Genomic DNA, 25,739 nt, shown 5'->3' on the forward strand with positions numbered 1-25,739 from the left:
TCTTCTGTGTGGTTGTGGTATTGTTGGGGGCGAGCCGGCCCTACAGTGCTAAGATGTTAAAGCGGGCACTACCACTGTTTAAAAACCATACCCATGTGTTAATACTCATGTGTAAAGGGGCCAGCTGAAAACCAGCACAGTACTTGCATTAGCTAAGCTTGGCACTTTTTGCCACATTTCTTTTTTTATATACTAGCTCTAAAGTTTTGTGTATAAAATGTGTTATGTAATTTTTTGTGGCTATAAAAATTCTATTTATTTATTTATATCGACTTTTTCTTTCTTTTTCTTTCAACCGTCATTATCATAGTTACGCAGTTATCAAAGCTAGTAAAATATAAAAACAAACTAACATACGCCTGAAAAACATTTTTGTTGTTAATCGTGTATCTTATTAATATAAAATCGAATGCTTAGATGTATGAATGTTTATTAGTTTGTAGACTAAACTGTTGAACAGATCTGAATAAAATTTGGCATAGAACACTAGGCTTACTTAAGTTTTTGAATTCCATGCGAACGGAATAGAGGGCAAAAGTTAGTAAATAGGTAATAAATATGTTTGTGTGTTTGTTTGAAGAAGAATATGATAATAAATTAATACAAACCTCATCTTTTGTGGTAAGCACTTTGACTAACACTGGTTTTATCTGCGGCTCAGATTCCCCTTCCTCTTTAGTGCGCAGTTTGCGAACTTGAGCCATATCTAACTTAGCTATAAGCACATCGCCGAATTCTCCACGACCTGAAAAATAATCATATTTATAAATGCGAAAGTTTAGATGGATGTTTGTTAGAGTTTGTAGCATAAACTGCTGAACTAATCTCGATAAAATCTGATATAGATTTAGAGGATAGTCTGGAACATAGGCTACTTTCTTCAGTTTTTTATATCAACGCGAACGGAGCCGCGGGTGAAAGCTAGTATACTATATATTCGATACATTACTATAGGTAAGTGTACCAGTAATTGATGGTTTGTTGTCATAAAAGCACATTTTTTTTTGTTAGTTTCTCTTACAGTGCAAGTTGAAACTGTTTTAACAAACATTTTATGATCAATGATGTAGTGGACTGTATGATAAAATAAAAACTTCTTCTCGGAGATACTGACGCCTTTATTGCTACCAAGATACTGGACCTCAAATAAGTTAAATATTGTCTATTTATAGTTCGCCACGACCTCAATAACTGCTGCCTCGTGCCATGATTTTATTAGTTGTTGTTAAATCAAAGAGACCGCGTCCTTCGCCGCGCGCCGCCAAAGAAACATCAAAGGACGCGACGACAGGGCGGCCGCGGTCATCCGAGGTTACACGTGCCGCGAGGTGCATTCAAGGGCGGCACGTGTAACAGCGAGTAGGCATAGCAATTACGTCGCCAACAAATGAATTAACAAGTCCTTTGGGCAATTTTGCTTTCATTCATTTAATATTGACCTTTTATTTTTATTAATTACATTATGTCGAGTATCACATTATGAGGCACCTAAAACTATCAACTAATGGTTCTTTCACCTTATAGTATGACTTATCTAAACCAATGGGCAGAAAGTTTACATTTACAGTTTTAACTGAACAATCCCATGTTTCAGTTAAAACTGAAAGTATGTTGGTTGAGTGGGACTAATCTTACTAATATTATAAATGTGAAAGTTTAGATGGATGGATGGATGGATGGATGTTTGTTGGAGTTTGTAGCCTAAACGGCTCAACGAATTTCGACGAAATTTGGCATAGATGTAGATGATAGTCTGGAAGAACATATAGGCTATTCGCTTTTCTTTTTTTCAATTCCACACGGACGGAGTCGCGCGCGAAAGCTAGTTAATAATATGTAATTCATAATACCATCTTGTTGTCACAAGATCCTTGTTTGTCATCACATTTTAAGTACCGCAAATAAATAAACCCCCTGGGGTCCAAGAAAAATCGCGGGTATACAATGTCGGGAAATAAACTACAAACAAAAACAAATATACATTAAAAACATGAAAATTAAATTAACAATTTATAAGGGGTCTATGATAGAAAGTTTGGGAATCACTGACTTGTGTGAAAAATTATAATTAAATAAATTTGATATTCACTTACCCAATGTAATTTCTTCAGTCAGCATTGTACGAGGTATTGATAAATGTTCAAATTGTCCCGACTTTTTAGATGCTTTAGAGATACCGGACACTTCAGAATTATCCGCACCTATACAAAAATATAGTCACATCTTAATAATCTTACTTTTTATAGCGACGCACTTTTGACTAAACTATCTCACAACTGTCGTGCGATTAATTGGTTCGCGGCTTTCAATTGTCTAGTTGCACAAATAAATGAGTAGTGTGCGCAAGCTCATAGAAATCAAAGATACTAACCAGTCGTACGATAGTTCAGTCAAAGTCATGCGTTCTTTTACTGATTTTACAAATGCTAAAATTTAGATGAATGTTTGTTAGAGTTTAGTTTGAAGATTGATGAAATTTGGTTTAGATGTAGAAGATAGTATGGAAGAACACATAGGCTACTTTTTTGCTGTTTTTTTAGCGCTGAGTCACGGGCTAAAGCAAGTGAAGTTATACTTTACGTAAACCAAGTCTATTACGTACTTTTATAAGGAAAAATAATTTTAATCAACCAAATATTCTATTCTAAAAGCGATACAAGAAATATTCATGTATATTATGTGATGAATACTTCCTCAAATAAAAATCTCTAATCTCTGCTTAACCTCTTTACATAAGCGTGATGATTCACTTACCGCTATCTCTATCTCCTGGCAAAAGTCTCCCATTCTGCACAGCAGCCCCATTTTGGTTCTTTTTATCTTCTTCTCCCTCTTCCACTAACTTTTCCCTTCCTTCTTGCATCTCTAACTCCATTTTCTCTCCTGAAATTTTAAAATACACATAGTTATATCAATTTAAAACATTATGAAGTAGAAATTAAACGATAACTACGTATGTTAGTCTTTTTCAGACCCTCTTACTCAGTAATTAAAAATTACCCCCTAAGACCCCACAATTGTTTCCACCTCCATATAATTTTTTTTTATGACAATGGTAAGATATTTGTCGAATACATAATTACTTAACCAGGTAGATCTACCTTGTACACAAACCCCCAAAAATTTAGCGACCCCATAGCACTTTAAGTACCACAGGCTTAACAGTAGTTTAGTATGTGAAAATCATCATATTAAAAATATTAATAAAACGATGTTTACGTACAGTCAGTTGTATAAAAAGTGTATATTTACAGAGTTTCACAGACTTATAAAACTATGGTTTCAAAAATGTATGATATTTTAAATTAATCCGATTGTATGTTTTTATTTATTTTTGAAACCGAAAGCTGAAATTTCTAAAGTTTGGATGTATTTACTTAATGTAAATGTACAAACAACTATTATATTATATTGCATACCACATCTAGTGTTACCCGCTCTATGTATATTATCTTTGTATTTAAATTTCTTGACTACTCACTTAATCTTTGATGACAGATAAAAATATATTTAAGTAAATTATTAAAGAAATATCAAGATACCTCTTTGCCTTCTTTGAAGTCGTCTTCTTCTGCAGTAGACCATCAATGCTAGAACTAGCAACATATAAGCTCCAGCCACGGAGATGGAGACCAGCACCGCCTTGCCTGCTACTCCAGTAGACTCTGATGGTGGTAATTCACCTTCTGGAAGTTACATTCAGAAAATATTAGCTTTCGCCTACGATTAAAAAAACAAAACGCTTTTGTGTTCTTCTAGACTATCCTCTACATATAATAATAATTAAGATCCGTTCAGTTCAGAGTACAAGCAAGCAAACATCCATCCATCTATATTTTTTGATATAATTAGATGACAAATGAGCAAACTGCCACCTAAATTCGCCGAAATGGCGAAACAATATGCCCATAGACATCAGCAATTGCAAATGCTTTGCCTATCTCTAATCGACAAAAGGGTACATAGAAACAGGATATTTCCCCTTGCATGCGAATGCATGGAGGTTAGGATAGGATAGGATATGATAGGATAGGATAGGATAAACGTGATAGGAGGGAATCCTCCTATCACGTTTTCCATTCTTTCCTTATAAGATAGAGATAGGAAGGTAAGGACTAAATTCGCAATACTCACATAATTTAACTGCTAGATAGTATTAGTATAGCCCTAGAAAACAGTACTTCATTCAGGAGACTTTGGGCATGTCCCACCAACATAATAATAATAATATAATAAAGATTCTTTATTGTCAATCATTGATTGAAGGATCAATATTGCTTTGGCTCCTTAACTAGGAATTCCTGTGTTTAAGGAGCCAATGCCTTCCCTTTCAGTTACCTTTTAACAACAAAAAACAAAATAAAAAAAAACTTATGTATTGCATGAAACCATACAAAATTAAAGAAAAAATAAACCTACTGTTAATTAGTAATAGTAAACTGAAGTTAAAGACAATGAATCACTTCTTACCCGTCTGTCATGTGTGTTGGTGTGAGTAATTGTATGATTGCGTATGTGTGTATGTGTCTTATAACAATTCAACGTGTAAAATATGTGATGGAAATATATGATTTTGTTACCTTATCTGACAGTTAGGTCATTTTTAAACTATCTGAGCATCTATCAACCAGTGGTGGGACAGGCTCTTAACGTTAGGCCTAATTTTAGCCCCTTTCCCTTTCCACCCATTTCTTAAAAAAGGATGGAAACGAAATTTGGATTTGACGGTAGAGGAGGTAGGCAGGTACAAAACGTATCTAAGTATAATTTATGTCTAGTTATGTATTTTTACCTGGATGTACGATCAAGACTAGTTCTTTCCGGTCTAGACCGGCGGCGCTGCCCGCAGTACACCCGTACCGGTCCGAGTCCTGTTCTACCGTATCACGGATAAGTAGAGAACCATTCTTTAGAAGGAGCAATCTGAAATATATGAAAAACATAGAAATATATGGCTCGCGACTTCGCTTGCATGAAATTAAAATAAAAAACAAAGCCTAGATTTCACACTGATAACGTAGCTTTTTAATGGTAAATGAGTTATTTCAATACATACAAAAATAAAAATCTTTCCTCTTCATATTACTGAAGTATAGATTGAAAAAATCGACTACTAGCTTTCGTCCACGACACCGTTCGTGTGGAATTTAAAAAAAAACATACAGACGAATTGAGTACCTCCTTCTTTTGGGAAGTCTGTCAAAGATTGAATAATGTTGCCATGGTTAAATTCTCAACCAATGGCAAAATAATTTGATAATTGAATATTGACATTTGGAATAGAAAGTTATACAGATATAAACAAGAAATTAAAGATTTTATAATTTATGCGGATAAAGCACGGAAGTTAGTTAAGGAATAAATACCTTGAAAATGAAGCGTTAACTCCACCCTCTTCGTCTACGTCAATTTCTGTAAAAGAAAAGAAAACATTGTATATTCGAAAAATCATCTTAATTCGTGATTTTCTTGTAGTTTGTCAGATTGACACGTGCCTCTTTTGACTAAACAAGTGCCTATGCTAACCGAACACGTGCCTTTATTATCCAAAAGTGTCTCTGTTATCCGGGCACATGCCTTATGTTTTGTCAGGACACTTAGTCTAGTGATTAACTTACGTTGTCTATTCAGCACAGTCAAGTTGCGATCCCAATGTATGGTAGGCGGCGGATCACCGGACGCGCGGCAGTCAAGCCGGACAGTTTGCCCAACAGACACGTGTCTCTGCTGACCGGCTTCTGGCTCTAATACACGCGGTGACACTGAAATATTGTTATTTATTATGAGTACTAGCTTTCACATGCGACTTTGTCCGTGTGGAATTAAAAAACAAAATTGAGTATCTCATATTCTTCCAGACTATTCTCCACGTCTATGTCAAATATCATCGAAATCAGTTCAGCTGTTTAGGCTACAAAGTCTAACAAACATCCATCTAAACTTTCGCATTTATAACATTAGTATGAAGTATGATTATAAACTTACTCATCTTCCTGCTTATCCTATTCCCGTACGTAACAAGTTTTTGTCCTCAACATAACTCTATCATACGTCATCTTAATTACTCCTTTCTTGATCATGTCACCTTTCATGCAATCCATCTCTTTCTAGTTCTACCTCTACCGGTGTACCACACTCATAACTAACGTTCTCCTTTTACATGAGATTCATCTTTCCTCATAACATGCCCATACCGTGTAAACCTTTTACTCCTTACTTTCTCTTCCACTGGGCCTACTCTCAAAGTTCCTCGAATATACTCATATAAGTATTGTAAACTGACTGCCGCACTTAATTAAATGGTCTTTCTTGATTTCAAAATAACAACAATAACTTCATCTTTACAAACCTTACAGCGTAATCATTAGATCTACTCGGTAACGACCCATTGAGTTAACATGAACGAGTGAAAGAGGCAAATAAAAGGCATTTGATTCCTTAAATGCGTGAGAGAGGGAGATAGATAGAGTTACCCAGCTACATCTAAACATCTCACTCACCAACAACATCCAGAGTAATCTTGGCAGTGATAGAATTGTCGCCATCAGTGGCCCTGCAGGTGTACTGGCCGGTGTGACGACGTGATGCATCCGTGACGAGAAGAGTACCGTTTTGTGACGTCATTCCTTCAGGTAACGGGTCCTGTTCGTTCTGGAAAAAGCAAGAAATAGATCACATCCTTGTCAATCGATTAGAAATATCGCTGTTCCTTTCATTTTCTTTGAATAGACAGAGATAGCAGTATGTTAACTTACTAAAAACCATTGCACAGTGGGTGCTACGCCCCCAGCGACTTTGCAGTGCACCTTCCCCGAGGAGTTCAGACCCAGTTTACGGTTGTATGGCTCCGGATCAAAGCGCAGCGTGCCATCTACAGGAAGAAAACAGAAAAAAGTACACAAAACGGAAATTATTGAAGACTATGTATTTTTCTATTTAATACTGATTGAAATCTTCAAAGCCAGCGCACACGTTTGACTAAAATATCGTACTACAGTTGTGCGATTGTCGATTGTTTCGCAGCCCATTCAACTGTTTAGTTGCACAACTAAAAATCGAGTAGTGTGCGCACCTCCATATAAGCTTATAAGAATCAAAGCAAGACTAAACAATTGTGCGATAGTTTAGATTCACGTGTGCACAGTCTCCGAATTTTTAAGTTTAAAAAATCCTTACCATTGGCAGCTCTATGTCTTCGACTAGGTCTATGGGCTTTGATTTTATGTGCCGCATGATGACCAACATCTGAAAATAAGTAAAAAACATAAATTAGCACACGCGGAAAACACAACATTTATATTAAAAACCCAGCTAGCTTTAATATTTACAATAGAAGTCCTACATTACTTAGTAGAGGTCGGCACAGAACCTATTTTTCTTTACGTGCTAACTTAGCTCGTTGTTATTTTTGAATCACATTGTTCAAGTTACAATAGTTAATTTTCTCATTTTCATGTACTTAAATTTTTAATTATAATTTTAAAGTAGTCTTTGTAACTACACCATTGTGTTAAAAATACTTTAAACCGATCTACAGTCAATATTTACGTAAGCACAAACTTGTGGCTTGTCGACTGGTATTGTCAGAATCAATGAAGTCCAGTGGTTCCCAAAGTGGTTCAAATGGACTTTGGGGTCTAAGCAATACCCGATGTATGGAGAGAAGTAAATTTGTATATTATTAAATAAGACATATAACTGGTTTTCTATGGAAGGGCCTGACCACTCGCTGATACATGCTCAGATAGCTTAAATGACGTCACTGTCAGATAAGGTAACAAAATCCGATATTTCCATAACATATTTTACACGTTGGATTGTTTCAGACAATTTCAAATTCGGTGGTACAGGCCTTAGGCCAGGCCACATCCCTAAAAGTAAGTCCATTAATTGGCACCTCTTATGGCTCTGCGCCCGGACTCCTCGCGCCTTTTGTATAGGTTATCGGTTCAGGGTTTACGAGTAAAGTTTGGGAATGAATGGTATAGTCAAACAAATATTTGTCCGTCTGTCCGTGCTGGGGCTAAGTGATAAGTGACGACTGGTCGCCACTCGCCACTCGCCTCCAATAAGGAGTGATGGCTAACAGGCCGGGGATGGACGGGGTATATTTAGTGTGTAGGGCGAGCATAAAGTGTTTGGGACAGTCCCGAAAGAGCATTTTGAATGTAATTAACGGGTAACACTTAAATATAGTAATTACTTTAAAATACTATTTGGTTCATTTTAATTTCGACAGTTGTGCTACAAACTATGACCTACCTCATGTCTTATTGCTAGGACCTGTTAGTATGGATTAATATTATACAAGTTATTTGGCAATTTTACATGTCAAGCAAGAAATATCGAACAGAGACACGTTCGTGAACAAATTACAGAATACCCTTTAAAACAATGAAATCATAGTCATTCTACGAAGGGCATCGTCCACGAGTATCGGCTTGCGTTTGATGTCGGTTCGGCGTCATAAACGCAGAGCATATGTTTATGTTACGCCGTCCCAGCGTTTTGTAGTTTTTAACCTGTGCACAGCCGGCTAACGAATCGAGAACAAACAAACGAATATCGTTATGTATTAAAAGTAGCTAGAATCTTAGTGTTCATTGATCAAAATTTCACTTGGTCGCTTTTAAAACTACCGAACCTACGGAAAAACACAAAGAATATTTGTATTTTTTTTTTATAATATAAGGTGGCAAACAAGCAAGCGGCCACCTGAATCCACCGAAATGGAAAGCGACCGCTGCCCATAAACATCCGCAATTGCAGTTGCGTTGCCTACCCTTAACTGACGGAAGAGGAGATTCATATAAAGAGGACATTTCCCCTTCCTATGCGTCTCACCGTCAAATCCACCTTTCCTTCCCATCCTTTCCTCTTAAGTAAAGAGTGGAAAGGGAAAGGGACTAAAATGAGGCCTCCGGCACCACACTCATCAGACGAAACGCGGAATTGCTTCCACTTCACGCCTGTTTTCTGTGTGGTCGTGGTATTGCACCGGGCGAGCCGGCCCATTCGCGCGAAGATGTTAAAGCGGGCTCTACCACTGTATGAATGAATACCATATTTATTAGTGTAGCCTTAGACAGGGATAGCGATAACAAGAGCTTGTGCATACCTAATACTAAATTATCGCACAACTCTCCTCACTCCCTCGCTCGCTTTGACTCCTATGAGCTTATATGGAGGTGCGCACACTACTCGATCTTTAATTCTGCAACTAAACAGTTGAATTAGCTGCGAAACAATCGACAATCGCACAACAGTTTTCTTGATGAATAAAAATTGAGACTTAAAAAGTGAAAACCATAGTTTACACATAGTCAAACTGGTTATTCTAATGTATAAGTTTCTTTATATTAAAGGCAAAAGCGACGGAAACACTAGATGACCATAGACATATGCATATGTCATGTCTCTATGTGTATTACAGGAAATGCAGATGCGTTTCCGGTCTTTAAGAAGTACGCTCGCTTCTTGCAAATCTGTAAGTCCTTTGTACTGAATGGTTTCTTTTTTTAAATATATACTTCAAAGGCAAATAATAATTTACTAAAACTTAATCTAGGTTTTTCATCTACAATTAAGTGAACATCCTACTAACTGAATAAAAAAATAATTTATAACACAAACATGACACTTCTAGTCGGTATAATCTGTAACACAGATAATGCGTCCTAAACAAACTGGAAGTGCCATAAATTCTTATCACGGGTGCAAACAGCTAAGTATGATGTAAGCACTTCTAATGATATTTGTAAATATATCGGACATTATGGATAAAATGGGTATACATAACAATTGCGCCTTTGAATTTTACCTTTAGATAGTGCGTACATCGGAAACTAAACTATCGCACAACTGTTTATTGCACTTTGATTCCTATGAACTAATATGGAGGTGGACAGGAGGAGGTAAACAAGTCGTATGACTTGTTTTTATTTTTGCAACTAAACAGTTTGGTTGTTAAACAAACGACAATCGCCCAACAGTTGTGCTTTTATAATTAGTTATTTTACCGTCAGCTTACACTGCAAAAACATGAAATCATTGTTCTCAGTTCTTACAAAGTAGAGAAGAGGGATGACAATATATTAAGTGCAAGACTTGCAGTAGTGAATACCTAGAGTTTTAGGTTGTCAAGTCAATGACATTTGTATTATTTTAACATAGAGCGAAGTGGTTATTATAAGTTTGAGTATTTAATTCATGAAATGGAATACTTTCTTGTCGTAAAATCGAGTTTTAGGGCCCGTCACACCGAATTGTAAATTATCTGATAACAATCCAACGTGTAATGTAAAATATCGGATTTTAGTTCCCTTATCTAACAGTGACGTCAAATTTAAGCTATCTGAGCCTCCATCAGCTAGTGGTGGAACAGGCCCTTTAATTTTTTATGTGAGGTTTTAATTTTACAACTAAGTGAATTAAATGACGGTTATAAAGTTAAATAAATTAACACCATAAAAAGACTTATATGAATTCAAAACTGGCCAAGATCGATTACTTTAGGCAATAAAAAGGAATTAAGCACGCGGGCGCCCCTCGCGGCGGATTCGTGCACTACGTGGCGTAATGGCGGCGTTGCTATGGAAACCGCTCGTAAAATTTTATGACGCGCGCGCCCCCCAGCGAAATTCTCCTTGGAAGTTACCATGTCGCTCCACTTGCATGATATGGTTACCAAAAATAAACACGAAAAATACGGACAACTAAACTTATCTAAAAGAAACTATCTACCTCTTATCTACGCGCGCTTCATTCATTTTGTACATTATAAATATGGCACCGAATCCGCACGTTTCGACTTTTATAACTGCCTAAGAAATCATGCTAAGGAATTTCACTAAATAACCTTGGAAACACTTGTCCACATAACATGTATACACTCCGATTAATTAAACAAACTGCTACTATTACTATTTTCTATCAGTTATGTCTTCCGTATACGTGAATATTAATCCAGGAATTGTCCTGTATCATCTAAAGGCATTGCTACCCTAAGCTAGTTGTATTAGATTAGACAGAATCCATTCTGACGTGATGTTACGACTTTGCAATTTCGATAAAGTGTTGTGATTCCAACAGTCGAGGTATATTCATAACACCGTACAACTTCATGCTTATAAAATGTATTTGAAAAATAATTGGATATGTATTGATACGAAATAAGAAGTAATAACAAAGTTTATAAGAACGCGCGCACACCTTTGACTAAATTATCGCACAACTGTATACTATCGCTTTCTTATGAGCTTATATGGAGGTGCGCACACTACTTGATTTTTAGTTGTGCAACTAAACAGTTGAATTGGCTGCGAAACAATAGACAATCGAAAAACAGTTGTGCGATAGTTTAGTAAAAGGTGTGCGCCCGCTCTTAGTATAACTTATGATTTTTTAAACTCAGTAACTAAGGTATTACTGATTACCAGGTTTAGTTTACAAAATGTAATACATGTTCTTGCAGACTAAATGCAAATCTATCCCTGCGAACCCCTCTTAGTTACGAGGGTGAGTGTTGTGTTTATTTACTCATTTTCTACATTTTAATACATGTCTACTATAACGAGATATCGATAAATAATAAATATGAGAAACGTAAACAACCCTTAACCGGTTCTAATTATTTTTAATTAACTTTTACAATTGCACGGATACGCTAATTAAACCGTAATACAATAGTTTTTTTAACTCAATTTATAGAAAATTCAAGTGTTAATTACTCTGTTGTTATTACCTCCCTTACATTTTTTTATTAGTATGAGTTTTAGAACAAACAACAATCATACTTAATCTATTATAATAAAGCCAAAACACACACTTCTTTGTTGCCTAAGATGCAATTACAGCATATTTTTGAAAAATTCTTTCTTTAATAAAAAGCCCTACACTTACGTCACTCTTTACGCTATATATTTTCAAGCTATTAAACTTAGGGGGTAAATATTTTGGATAAAAACCGTAATGTGGGAAAGAGACCATAAGTTGCTGCCAACATCAAGAAAGTAAGATTGCCAAGGTTTGTCATATTATGTAATTTTGACATTTGCTATTGATAATTTGACAAATGTAAACAATAAAATAAAATTCTCATGATTTCATGCGGATGAAGCCGCACGGGATCAACTAGTAATATAATATAATATTATAAATGCGAAAGTTTAGATGGATGGATGTTTGTTAGAGTTTGTAGCCTAAACGGCTGAACTCCGATAAAATTTGGCACAAATCTACATGATAGTCTGGAAGAACACGTAGGTTACTCACTTTATTTTTTTTTTTGATTCCACGCGGACGGAGTCACGGGAAAGCTATAATCTAAATAATGTAACGAAACATAAAATCTTAATTAGACAGTAGCACTTCGTGACAACTTACCCCCTCTCCATAACTACCATCCCCTATAATTCACCCCCCAAAAGTCGTAAACTTAGCTTGATGGAATTTGGACCCTTAAACGCTACATTTATGGATACGTAGTCGCTTACGTTTTAAGGGTAGTCGTAAAAATATTTTAACTTAAGCATTTCAGAGCTCTTAAACACCTTTATAGCTATTGCAGTAAGGTTGATTATTCCTAGAGTGGGATTTTTTTAATGATCGAATATTTATGCAAGGGTGAAATTTAATACAAACAATGGTTGATGAGAGAATGTTTATAAGCAGTTTTGTTGTCGGCATTCACTGCTAACTCTCTTGTAGAAAAACTTCTATACTAATATTATAAAAAGAAAAGATTTGTATATTTGTATGTATTCGATTAATGTAAAAACTACTGGACTGATTAACATCTGTAAGTAACATAGGCTATTTTTTACTAAAAACTGCGAGACACAGCTAATATAACATATAAAGAAAAGTATATGTCTTTGTAAGTTTCGCCAGTTAAAATGACAACAAAACTTTCAAGTCACATAAACTATACAGTATGCTCTTTAATTCTGTCTACGGAATTAATTTAACAAACAATAAACTGCAAATTAATCTCATTATACTATCCTAGAATGGCACCAGACGTAAGGCATCATTAGTCATAACTTTATTAACGCACGACATTGTGCCTAAGTTCCTTTGTCATGCCTTTCATTGGATTATTCCCAACCGTCACACCGCTCTGTCCCTTGACAGATGGAACCATCATAAAATAAAATAAAGTCGAACAGTCCCCTCGTCATACAAGGTGGGACGGATAAAACTTAATTCTCATCTGTTTCCACGTGGGGACAGAACGGGGTGACGGTTGGGAATAATCCCTTTCATTGTATGAGTTCGCGTATTGAAAAATAATAGTAATCAAGCACACCTACACAAATACAGTATTTTTTATGTGAAGAATCTAGTATTTAACAAACAAAAACTTGAAAAAATCTACAGTTTGGTCACCGACTGTTGCAAACATTCTCTCGTTATTGTTTACTAAACGTCTCGTTTGGTAACTCTTTACTTAGTAGGGTTTAATAACGCAATCAAATAAAAAAAGTAAATGAAAAAGCCTATCGACCTAAATTGTAAAACACCACCCACGTTCAATAATTAACATAAAACTTCCATTGTCTGAGCTGATAAGAAAAATATTTTTATATTCCAATATATTCTGCACAGCCCTAAAATTAATTACCCAGGGCTGTCACCAGCTGTCAGACGGGCACCGTTATTGTCTACGTGCTTAGAATCGAAACTTAGACCGAATTATTGATGGTAAAATTATTTTGGAAACCGCTGTTTTTTGTGCTTTTACCAAAGACATTTAACAATATAGACGAGGCAGTGACAATTTTTTTCTCTCCGGTACTTTCTCTGAAAGGTACTAAGTTGTCGAGTTTAGTGCCACCTTGTGTCCTTGTATTGACATGTAATACTTTTTACAAAATTATAAGAAGCTTACTCTTTTGTTATTAAAACTGTAACAAAATGAATTACAAGCATTTAAATAATATTTAATATCTATTGGCAATTAATTTAAATACAATTAATTATGTTGACATGTAGTTTTGAGGCTATTAATAGAAGCTTTAGTGATATGTGAAAAATGTAACAAGTGAAGTGTCAACTATGCCTACTCTAATATGATTTGATATCTTTGACTTTTACAGATAATTTTTTTTTAATATACCTGTTTCTTTTTATTGTGGAAAAAGCTGAGATAACTAAATGTCTTTTTTACACATGTTTATGACTACTTGTTTTAACTTGGAATTTAAAAAAAAAACTTTTTTCACTGTTTAAACTGTAAAAATTACCGTTACCGTAACCTTGCTTCCTTAATGTTGTCTGTTTGTAGTTTATGGTCCGTTTCCCACATGAGGTTTTTTTCAATATTTACTCCCAAGTTTAGCGTGAAAATATATAGCCTAAAGCGTAGTAAGTGTAGGGCTTTTTATTAAAGAAAAAACTAATCAAATATGTTCTGTAATTGCTGACATCCTACGCCACGAAATAGTGTGTGTTTACGCTTTGTTATATGAAGATAGATTTGTAAACAGTTTTTAATTAATAAAAGTTAGACAGAGATAGAAATATTTTCGTCTGAGCATTTTAAATTATTAAAGTAATTCGTACAATATTAAGTTTGCCTTACAAAACTCTTGTTAAAGAGATAATTCCGTACATCTGGCCACCAAAGTTTTCCAACAGTATGGACGTCTTATTAGTTTTAGTTGGTCAGAATTGTAGAAACTTTACCTCGGTATTGTACTATTGTATATCGAACAAGATTTTGGAAGTTTCGGAGATCTATACTAATATAAAGAGGAAAGACTTATCTATACTATCTATATTATAAAAAGTGTAAACACACACTTATTTGTTGCCTAAGATGTCAGCAATTAGAGCACGTTTTTGAATAATACTTTTCTTAATAAAAATGGCGTCACGCTTTAGGTTATATATTTTCACGCCATTATGCTTAGGCTTATTACTTGATAAAATATTTACCATTTTGGTTAAAAATCCTAATGTGGGAAAGAGACCATAAGTTGCTGCCAACATCAAGGAAGCAAGATTGCCAAGGTTTGTCATGTCATGTCATTTTGACATTTGCAATAGACAATTTGACACATATAAACAATAAAATAAAGTTGTTTATAATTTCTTGCGGCTGAAGCCGCATGGGAACAGCTATTATTTTTATATGTATTAAAATAACTTAAAAACCTCTGGACCGATTTCTAATTATTTCACTATTAAAAAGCTACGTTATCAGTGAGTCAAAGTCGCGAGCAACAGCTAATTTGAAACAATGAAAAAAAATAAAGCACACAAAATCAATTATTGAGCACTGAAAGATTCAGTAAAGATGTAATTTGACAAGTGGATTTGATGGAGCATGGAACGTATAGGAAGAGAAAATATTACCTTTCTATTCTTCCATTGGAACAGGGAATTCACAAAAAAATGGTTAGAAAAAACGCTAGCCAAAATTTTATTTATCGTACACAAATAGAGAATTCTAGAACATTCAAGAACAATCTCGAAACTCACTTATTTGCTAATGGAAGCTAAACGAAGATTAACGCAAAGTACAGCTTATTGAATTAGGATTCTTAGTTTAACCCTCTACAATAAGTTTATTGGTAACCCATACACCTTATCACGATGTGATAAAGTCTACATTTCCTTGACATTTCAAAGGTCAGTGAACAAATAGGATGAGGAGAAACAAAGTATCAGTGTTGGGGATAATTTACACATTGCGTTCTTTGACGTTAAGGGTGTTTTCCCGCGTTAAGGATTCTTTGATGCCGCTAATTAATTAGAAAAATGGTGTTATTGAAAGAAAAAATTCACACGTTAATCTATGGTTTGTTTTATTCTATAAAATTTATGTTAATCATACTAATACTAATATTATAAATGAGAAAGTTTAGAGTTTAGATGGATGGATGTTTGTTAGAGTTTGTAGCCTAAACAGCTGAACGGATTTCAATTAAATTTGGTATAGATGTAGAGGATAGTCTGGTAACACATAGGCTTTTCGATTTTGTTTTGTTTTAATTCCACGCGGACGGACTCGCGGGCGAAAGCTAGTAACCCATATAGTTGTAATATTACAGGACTTAAAAATCTTGCGGAAAAAACTGATCTTTAACAGCCTCGTAAATTCTAATTCACGCAATTATTTATTAATAAAAAATGTCTATTAAAACACCCTCTATAGTCATAAATAATAAATACATCGAATTAAATCTTTCCAAGTTAACAAAACAAAAAATCTTACACGTGCGAAAATGCGTCCAATTTTTTCGAGCATTCTTTTACGTCACTCAATTTTCCTCGAGTTTTTCGGTGCCTTGTATTAAATTGGGTACGTGTTGAGAAATACGTGCGGAAGGCTCGTGTTTTTTACGGAATAACCTATTTTTTCGATATAAAGATATTAATAGACATAAGGTTTATTGTTTTACATGTACGAAAAGTGAGTTTCCATGGACAAAACACGTTCTTAAAACATGTTTTGTATTTTCGACGGTTGAAACTCTATGATTGAATTCAATAGTCTTCCAACTTCTGTCCCGGGATAGCATCATCATCAACTTGCCCTTATCCCTTATGAAGGGCGGCACAGTATGTGCTGCTTTCCATACATCTCTATCAGCCGTCATATCTGAAACCACTCCTTTCTTAAGCATATCCACTTTCACACAATCCATCCATACTTTATTCGGTTTTCCTCTTCCTTTGTAACCACATTCATTCTTAACACTTTCTGGTTTATGTCCCAATCGTCTCGTCGACATGTCCATACCACGCTAACCTTTTCTGTCCCGCGATAGCAACCCATATAAAATCTGTAAACTCTGCTTACTCCATTTAATTACGGGGTGTGAGATTCATAACATAGATGCTGTCAAACAACTGATAGCAGCCTAAAATACTTCGGCATAGTCACATAATATATTGTTTAAGATAAGCATAATCCTATTTTTTAAAATACAATAGCACCTAGCAACCCTGATGGTTGTTCTTACAAAGTTTGGTCACGTCCTGACCTAAATTCGTCGCGCAGATGCGAATCACCATCTGTTGTGGAGTGGGTAGAGAAAGAAAATTTAAAAAACTTCGTGTTTAAACTTTCTTATACCATTTAATCCGCGCGGACAACGTCGCGAGCTCAAGCTTGTATCAAATTAAATAAAATAACAAATAAATAAATATATAACTTTAAGTAGGTACAAAACCCACATAAAGAACGCGTAAGTTATCAGACACCCATTAAAAGTATCCAGCTAGTGTGTTCAAGTTGCTAAGTTAAAGAGCGAAGTAATTTAACTTAGAAAGTCTTAAGATATCGTCCAGACCAGACTTATTCATGGTTTATTCCATACTAATGGCGAGATTTCGCACTTGAAATGTTAGGCGTGTAGGACACAGCAATGAAAGCGATACCGAAGCGAAAATTCCACTGAAAAGTTTATGTTAAAATAATTAATGTTTCTGCATTTTTAAAAAATAATGATAAACGTCATGTATATCTACTCGTATAATAATATTATAAAGAGCAAAGATTTGTATTTTTGTATGTATTGAAATGACCCAAAAACCACTGGGCCGATTTTAAAAATACTTTCACCGTTAGAAAGGTAATTTATCTGCGAGTAACATAGGCTATATTTTTATTTTATAAAAGTTTTTGGATAATGAAAACTCATAATAACGCAGTTTTTAAGATACAGTTACGTGCTTTGGTTCTAGTTACGAAATCCTAAATTAGTATAGCTTCGATATCGCTTTTTGGTAGTGAGCTGGAAGCTTTATAACTGTGTTTATGCTTTCCGAGATACAACCATAGTGAGAAATGTTTTTTTTCCGTTTTAAAATTTAAATACGACTTTGAGGGGGTTTATGGCAGATTAAACATCAATGCAGTCTGATTTAAAGCAAATAGATATTTATTTCAAGTCGTTAAAAATGTGTTTCTTAAGTACTTTTTATAGTGGCAAACGAGAAGCGTCGGTGGTTAAGTTACTTGACTTCTAATCTACAGGTCCCGGGCTCCAATTACGTCATGTACTAATGTGACAGTGACTTGACATTATTTCGAAGGAAAATATCGGAATACAACATGCATATATTGATGTAAATCAAATATATGTGTGAAGTCGACCAACAAACAATAGGCTAGCGTTGCTATCTTAGTGGTAAAAATATTTTAACCGACTTCAAATAGGAGACTACCAATTAGTGTGTTTCTATTACCAAATAGCTGTTGCTCGCGACTTCGTCCGCGTGAAATTATAAGAAAAATTTAGCCTATGTTACTCACAGATCAATTACCTTTCTGTTAAAGAATTTTTAAAATCGGCCCAGTAGTTTTTGAGTTATTTCAACACATACGGACATACATACAATTCCCTTAATAATATTAGTATAGATAAAATATTGTATCACTTGTTCTACCTTTGCGTAGTAAAACAAATAAGTTTCAAAGTTGGATGCGATCGTATTAGGTTTCTGCGCACATTATGTAAATTTCTCCCGGGACTTGGGATAATAGAGTTTTGATCGCCATTCCTGTTATGGCTTCGGGATCGAAGCATTGTTTGAATCGTAACGATATTATTATAACGCCTGTTTTTAATAGGCAACAGAAAACAAAAACAGTTTTTTTCAAATAATTATTAGGACACAAAAAAAATATGTAGATATTTAATTATACAAGTATGTTTAGCAAAAACTATATTTATTGGTGGTTTTACATGCTAGTTATCGTTCAAAAAGAAAAAATATTCACTTTTCTTAGAAAAAAAACAATGGAAGTTTGGGTTCATAAACCGTTAATCAAATTTGAAATCAGAATTAACATCTAAAATTAACGTCCGAATCAATTTGGCAGATAACAAAACATCGATTCCAACTGGCCAGTATCAATGAGAAAAACCAGAGACAATCCTCTTTGCTAAATACAGACAACGGAAACGAAAGCAACTTGAGAACGCATTCAGAATATCTTTACAATTCCTTTCCTTCAGCATTTACAATAAAAACTTTTCTAGATTCAAAGCTTTGACAATCATTAGTCTACAGATAATTGCGATGTAAAATGTCACGTTTTTTTATTACTAAAAGAACAAATGGTTCAGACGATGAAAACCCTCCCAGAATTCTATAGTCCTCCGTGAAATCGGAAAGAATAGATCTTTTTATGTCCTAAAATGCGCTGAAAACACGAAGAAAATGTTCGGACTTGAAAAACCATTTAAAAGTAAGACTGAATACGGCGTAAACTTGCGCCTTTTTGCATGAAAGATGCTTTTTAAAATGGATAAAAGTTCTTCAACAAGATGCTTTATTCTTTGGCACATTGTGGATTTTTCTAAGTTTTTACACAATAAGAAAATCTTTTTATAAAAGTTCACTATTTTCTGGTCTTTAGTAGTAATATTTTCCATACTAAAACGTGAATCCATTAAAACGACCAACAGGAAAAATGTATTTCAAAACGTAAACAATTAAATGTTAGAACCTTTGATCTTGAGTGTTGTTAAAAGGCAAAGAAAAAAGATTTGATACATTATAAGGAAACAAAACTCAAAAATAGCCAATCTATTTGACCTCATTCATAACAAGGTGTTTAAAAGAATTACATTAAAAATTCTCAAACGCAACTCGACAGCTGTTATATGCAGCTGACAGGCAAACGTATCTTCCGGTTTGAGCCAAAGCGTACCGTTCAGAAAAAACAATCGAATCTAAATGGAAAGGTTTCAGAACGCATCGCGAACAACCGACGAAAACAAACAATAGCCCGAGTTTAGAACAATAGGGAACGTTCAAAAACTTTTCTAATCCACTAACGATTCGGAAACTATTTAAAAAAAGAACACAGTGCCCAAATAAATTATTCCTGGCTGGAATTTTCGCGAACCGAACAATGCTCTGTCAATATAGTAGGGTAAAAAAACTAGCCACACTGACATTCCCGCGTGGACAAAGGGCGCGAAAAAAGTGCGCCAATACGCCGACAACGGCCATGTTTGATTTCGACTGTCAGCGTTTATTTTTAAATAGTTTACGACTAAAAAATAACAAACGTTAGAGATCTCAACAGATTGTAGACAATCTCAATTAATTAATTAAAAGGGTTTTTTATACTTTTGGAGTATGCAAACTGCAAGGTGAATTCTAGAAAATGTAATGTACTTGGTACAATGTATATAAAAATGCCAGCTGTAAACGTTTTAAGGTGTAAATGTTTCTAGTTTTAGAAGAACTTGTTTTGAGTTTAAAGGTGTTGCAAACACATTTGCAAACCAATCGTAAGTCACATTCATCTGGATATCAAACCGAAGAAAAATACTTGGTAGAAAAAAAACTGCGCCGCGGGCGTAATGACACGTCTACCCTCAATGCTCCGTCCCACTCGTGATCGTACATTATAAAAGGGACGGACTTACACAAAAGAACGCTCCCGTATTCATTGGTACGCACGGAGGCGACGAAGCGTGCACTAGACTAGTCGATGACGATGACCTAGTGTTGTAAGCGATGTCGATAGGAACTATCGATATCGATAAATTATTGCTTTACACTATTATTGTTTAACTCAATGATGAATTAAAAGAACGTAAACTTAGTTACGTTGTCGCTTTTCTAAACAAAAGCTTAAAATGTTCTATGCTTGTTTATCCGTTAATTCCGAATCGTTTGGTAACAAAGTATGTCTGATTTACGATAAAGGGCACATTGTAGGTCTTAATAATAACAACATCTAAAGAAAAACATATTGTGTTTACAAATTACATCTCCAGAGGTAAAACTAATCAACTAATAGTATGGTTCACTTCACATTCAAAATTATCGATAAATGGGCACATCACTGGGTTCGAAATAAAACCTGGCACTTGATGACTCCATCCCTATCTAGGATTGGTACCGCACTATACAAATCCTGCATTCACCCCTACTGGGACTTCAGCCAACTTTTCACCTACCTTATTTACAGTTTTGTAAAGACTTAATTTAATTTGACGACGTAAGTAGAGAGGTTTAATTATTTGTTCAGAAAACATAAATAATGCGACACTGCTTATATGAACCATAGAAATATTTTTATTAAATAAAGTAAAGAACCTTATTTTCAAACATTCATACACAGTGATGTTATGATTACTTAAGCTAAGGATCTTAGTGTATATTTATCATACTAAAATACACTTAAAGACTCCTAAGTCTAAATAAGTTCCTTTCTATTATCTAGTTTAAGAAATATACTATCAATATTGCATATTAACAATGTCTGAATCTATACTAATATAATAAAGCGTAAACACACACTACTTCGTGGCGTAGGATTTCAGCAATCACAGCATATTTTTGAATAATTCGAGCCCTATACTTACGTCACGGTTTAGACTATATGTTTTCACGCTATTAAACTTAGGGGGTCAATAAATTGGAAAAAACGTGAGAAGGGGACAATAAACTAATAGCTGCCAACATTAAGGAAGCAAGGTTATTATGGCAATGGTAATTTTGATATTAACAATTGCGAATTTGACAAATGTAAACAATAAAATAAAGTTTTTAAAATTGCATACAGATGAAGCCGCACGGGAACAGCTAGGATAACAATAGGATAACTATGTTACATCAATACAATAAAAAGTATTTAGTGAAAACCCTCCTTAAATACACAACCCTTGAGAATTCCGTAAAAGAATTTAGTTTAAAAGGCAATTCGATACTCTTCGTGCGTGCAGTAAACACATCGATCCGATCAGTACGTGCTCTATGTTACATTCGCGCTAAGCAAAGAATATACATTTCTTTGCAGACACTTTTTGCACTACAGAATTACATTTAAATGTAGTTTCAGTGTTCTTCCGTAACTTTTACTTCTCAAAATCATTCCTATTCTAAACAAACCTCACTTCGCATGATCGGCTCTCATCGAAACCTCTACATATTCATGTCTACGCATTGAAAGACGAAAAAAAATCACAAAAGCCCCGCAAACGCCCGCCCAAACAATGATTTCCGTTTCCGCCGCCAATATGGTGGAAACCCGGGTTGCTTTGGATATAAAGAAATGGACTAGGCAAAGAGCCGCCGTTGTACACCACATAAAGCGAGTAACGACGATTTCTGACGGCCACTGTGCGACGAGCTCATGTAAAATGGATGATAGTTTTATGAAATATGAAGGTTTTGTGGATGTCACGTGTACCCATGTGAGATGACTCTTATATCTCTAAACGCTTACTGACTCAAAAATTTACACATCTGCAAAGCAAGTTGAGATTTTATTGTTTGCTTTTATCCGATAGAGGGGAAAACGCACTTGACAGATCCTGTCTTTTAAAAGTCAAAGCCGGATAAATTCATATCTCCAACGCTTTTATATGCGACTGTATTTGCATAGACGCGCGAAATCATCTCGCGTGTGTCAGTTGCAATTTAAAAAAAAATTGCAAGAGCATTCAGAAGGATGTAGATAAATTTACATGTATCTATATGTTACAGACAAACCGTGCACGTCGGGCGTTTGTAATTTGTCCTGACAAATAGAAAACTTATGAAATTATATATCAAACGTGTTTTTTTAAAGTGACTTGTTTTTTATAATTTCTACTGGTCATAATCTTGAGTCCCGCCTGTCCGCGATGACTATTGATCAGTATAAATGGATAGTCTATTGCTTGGAATAGACAGCTTTTTTTTTCAAATTAAACGTTCTTTTTGATGACACTGTCAGTTAAGTCTATCTCTATTATTAGTTCAATTCCTGACCACCGTTAACAATCAGTAATCATATATGCACAAAATTATTATCCATTTTTAAAATTAAGTAGTGATGATACACAAAAATGACAGCCAATGTAACGTCACCTTTACAAGTTGTCGAAAAGAAAATATTTGTAAATTGATCCCATCGATGTGCAATAATAGGCAAGTTACAAACAGGCGGTTTTCAATATTTGCTGGTATCATACCTATTTGCAAGTGTTGGAATCGAAAACACTATGCTAGAGCGTATAGTCGGTATTAATGCGTAAGCCAGCGTAAATTGTATACGTCTAAATTAACATCGGGGGGATGTATTTTTAATTTTTTCAAGTCTGCTTGTCACATATCTGCATGCAGACTTGTACAATACTTCATAATTACTGGCGCGAAAGACATTACGTATTTTCATTAAAAAAAACTAAGAGATAAAAGTCGAATAAAACAGACGACGCTTTAAACAATAATTCATTTCATTTTGTAAATACTTTTTCATATACTAGCTTTCGCCCGCGATTCTGTCCGCGTGCCTAAAACTAAGTAGCCTCTGATTTTCCAGACTATCCTCTACACCTATGCCAAATTTCATCGAGATCCATTTAGTAGTTTAGACCACAAACTCTAACAAACAACCATACATCAGTGCAATGTGCAAAGTAGATATACTACAGTTTATACTTTTTCACATGCTAGCTTTCGCCCGCGATTCTGTCCGCGTGGAATAAAATAAAAACAAAACTAAATAGCCATGTGTTCTCCCAGACTATCGTCTAAATCTATGCCAAATTTCATCGATATCCGTTCAAATAAATGACCATATATCTATAGTGCAATGTGCAAAGTAGATTCTACAGTTAATAAGTCTAAAGGTTAAATCGGTATTCCGTTAAAGTTAACGCTCCGATTAACCTTCGGCGTAGGTTCGACGTCGCCTCGTTTTTGACCGGCGGCGACCTTTTGTCTTTCAACGCGAAATTACGTTAGCTTTACACGTAATTTACACCTCTCATTCTTTGATATGAGAGAGAAAATGATAGTAAGAGCAAATTATACAAACATAGCTGTTATCAAACATTTATTTTGTTTGTAATTATGTTTCTACTATACATTTTGTCGCAAAGGAAAACGAACTTTGTAACATAAGCATTAAGTCTTATTTAACAAAAACATTTAAATTGCATTGTCTTTGTTAAAAGCGCGACGGGACAATAAATCAGTGTAAAATGTTCAAAACAAATAAATCAAACGATATCTATCGACACCGCCCATGCGATATGGCGGTAACTTCAAAAGACACGAATGTGTGTTCAAACATAACTAGAGAAGGTATTGTATGTATCGATTTTTGTCGATTAGATAAAATCGATTTCACTTTAATATATTTGGGTCAATTCAGATTAAGGTGCCATATTGATGTCCAACTAACAACCTTAATCATCTCGGTGTTCCCCTTTATAAAAAATAACTTACTGCTGGATACTAGCAGTTTTAAGCCGTCATATGTCGTCTGCAGCACCAGTAAGGGTTATTTTGTATAAAACTGCAGGGCAACACTGACAGATGTAACTTGTCTATAGACTGCATAACGGTCCGTGTTTACAGATCTTAGTTACAATCTATAATACTAGCTTACGCCCATGACTCCGTTCGCGTGGAATTAAAAAAACAATAGTGAGTAACCTAAGTGTTCTTCCAGTCTATGCTCTACATCTGTGCCCAATTTTTTGAAATCCGTTCAGTAGTTTAGGCTACAAACTCTAACAAACGTCCATCTATCTAAACTTTCGCATTTATAATATACGTAAGAAGTAAGATTATAAAGTTCAAAAAAATCTGTACTTTTATATGTTTTGAAATAACTCAAAAACTACTGAGCCGATTTAAAAAATTCTGACACCATTAGTTACGTTATCAGTGAGTAACATGGCTATTTTTTTTTTTTTACAATTCCTCTAGCATGGAAGCCAGAGCCTTTATTATGCTTCACATAATTTATCTGCATCATTACATTTTTATCTCATACATTTTATTTTTACAGATTTTTTAAAATACACAAGCTAAGATACATTAAGATTAAAATAAATATTACTAAGACTACAGGTACAATATTAAAATTATGGACATTATTAAAATTATAACTGGTAAATGAAATGTAAAATAAAATATAGGATAAGTATAAAATGGCTATATTTATTTACACGCGGACAAAGTCGCGAGCAACAGCTATAATCTAAAGCGGTCCTAAGTTTTCTGTTCTTATTTTAAAACACAATAAATAGTTTTATTAAGTTTTCAATCCGGAGTTGAGTCCCGAAATTGTAGCCTTCACCAGGTTCAGAACTAGTCCGACCTGACCGGTTTGATAAACCAGTTACGTCGGAACATCAAATGCTTTTATCCTTTCCGACAATTTAGCAAATAGGAATGTGGAGGTAAAAGGTATTGAATCAATTTAGATAACCTACTGTAACTTTTTAATAGGATTTTATTCAACTTTGTAAAGTTTTGTTTTTAAATATTAGAAAATTTCTCCTCTTTCTATATTTAATTCTATTGTATACTTTTTAAATTCGTGTAACTATAAACTTAATTTTAAAACGGAAAGAAACAATGATATAGACAAAATGATTGTTAAAAAATCTATACCAAGGAGGTAATTATGTTTTAAAATGTTGCAAAAAATCTTGTAAATCTTATTTATTCAGCCAGTCTACTCGGTATGGGGTCCCCTCGTCCCGTGGGAGTAAGGAGTTCGGAACTGTGCTCATAATTCTATGACGTCACGGGACATTAGCGTTACTTAATTATTAAGTAAGTTATGGCGCGATGTTTCTTTTACCTTTTAACATTGTTTCTACAGACTTTCGATCTTTTTGACCGACTTCCCAAAAGAAGGAGGTATTCAATTCGTCGGTATATATTTTTTTTTTTTAATGTGTGTTACGGCATAACTCCGCCGCTAGTGGACCGATTTGGATAATTCTTTTTTTATCCGAAAGGTAATGCTTGCA

The 25,739-nt window shown here is 34.7% G+C and overlaps 1 protein-coding gene across 1 annotated transcript in view; it reads right to left on the reverse strand.

Annotated features, from left to right (window-relative positions):
* Positions 1–413: 413 nt before the first annotated feature.
* LOC106108697 (tyrosine-protein kinase-like otk) overlaps positions 414–25,739 on the reverse strand; it is a 37,853-nt gene continuing 12,527 nt past the window's right edge. Inside the window, exons 3-12 of the mRNA XM_013289957.1 lie at positions 7,177–7,245; positions 6,756–6,871; positions 6,501–6,651; positions 5,619–5,762; positions 5,367–5,412; positions 4,793–4,923; positions 3,543–3,686; positions 2,755–2,883; positions 2,094–2,201; positions 414–745 (exon numbers count right to left, since the gene is read on the reverse strand). Of these exons, the coding sequence (XP_013145411.1) occupies positions 414–745; positions 2,094–2,201; positions 2,755–2,883; positions 3,543–3,686; positions 4,793–4,923; positions 5,367–5,412; positions 5,619–5,762; positions 6,501–6,651; positions 6,756–6,871; positions 7,177–7,245 (1,370 nt within the window). The remainder of the gene's footprint in view (positions 746–2,093; positions 2,202–2,754; positions 2,884–3,542; positions 3,687–4,792; positions 4,924–5,366; positions 5,413–5,618; positions 5,763–6,500; positions 6,652–6,755; positions 6,872–7,176; positions 7,246–25,739) is intronic.

This window comes from Papilio polytes, unplaced genomic scaffold (assembly GCF_000836215.1).
Source record: "Papilio polytes unplaced genomic scaffold, Ppol_1.0 DF821400.1, whole genome shotgun sequence".
In the NCBI taxonomy this organism is placed as follows: domain Eukaryota; kingdom Metazoa; phylum Arthropoda; class Insecta; order Lepidoptera; family Papilionidae; genus Papilio; species Papilio polytes.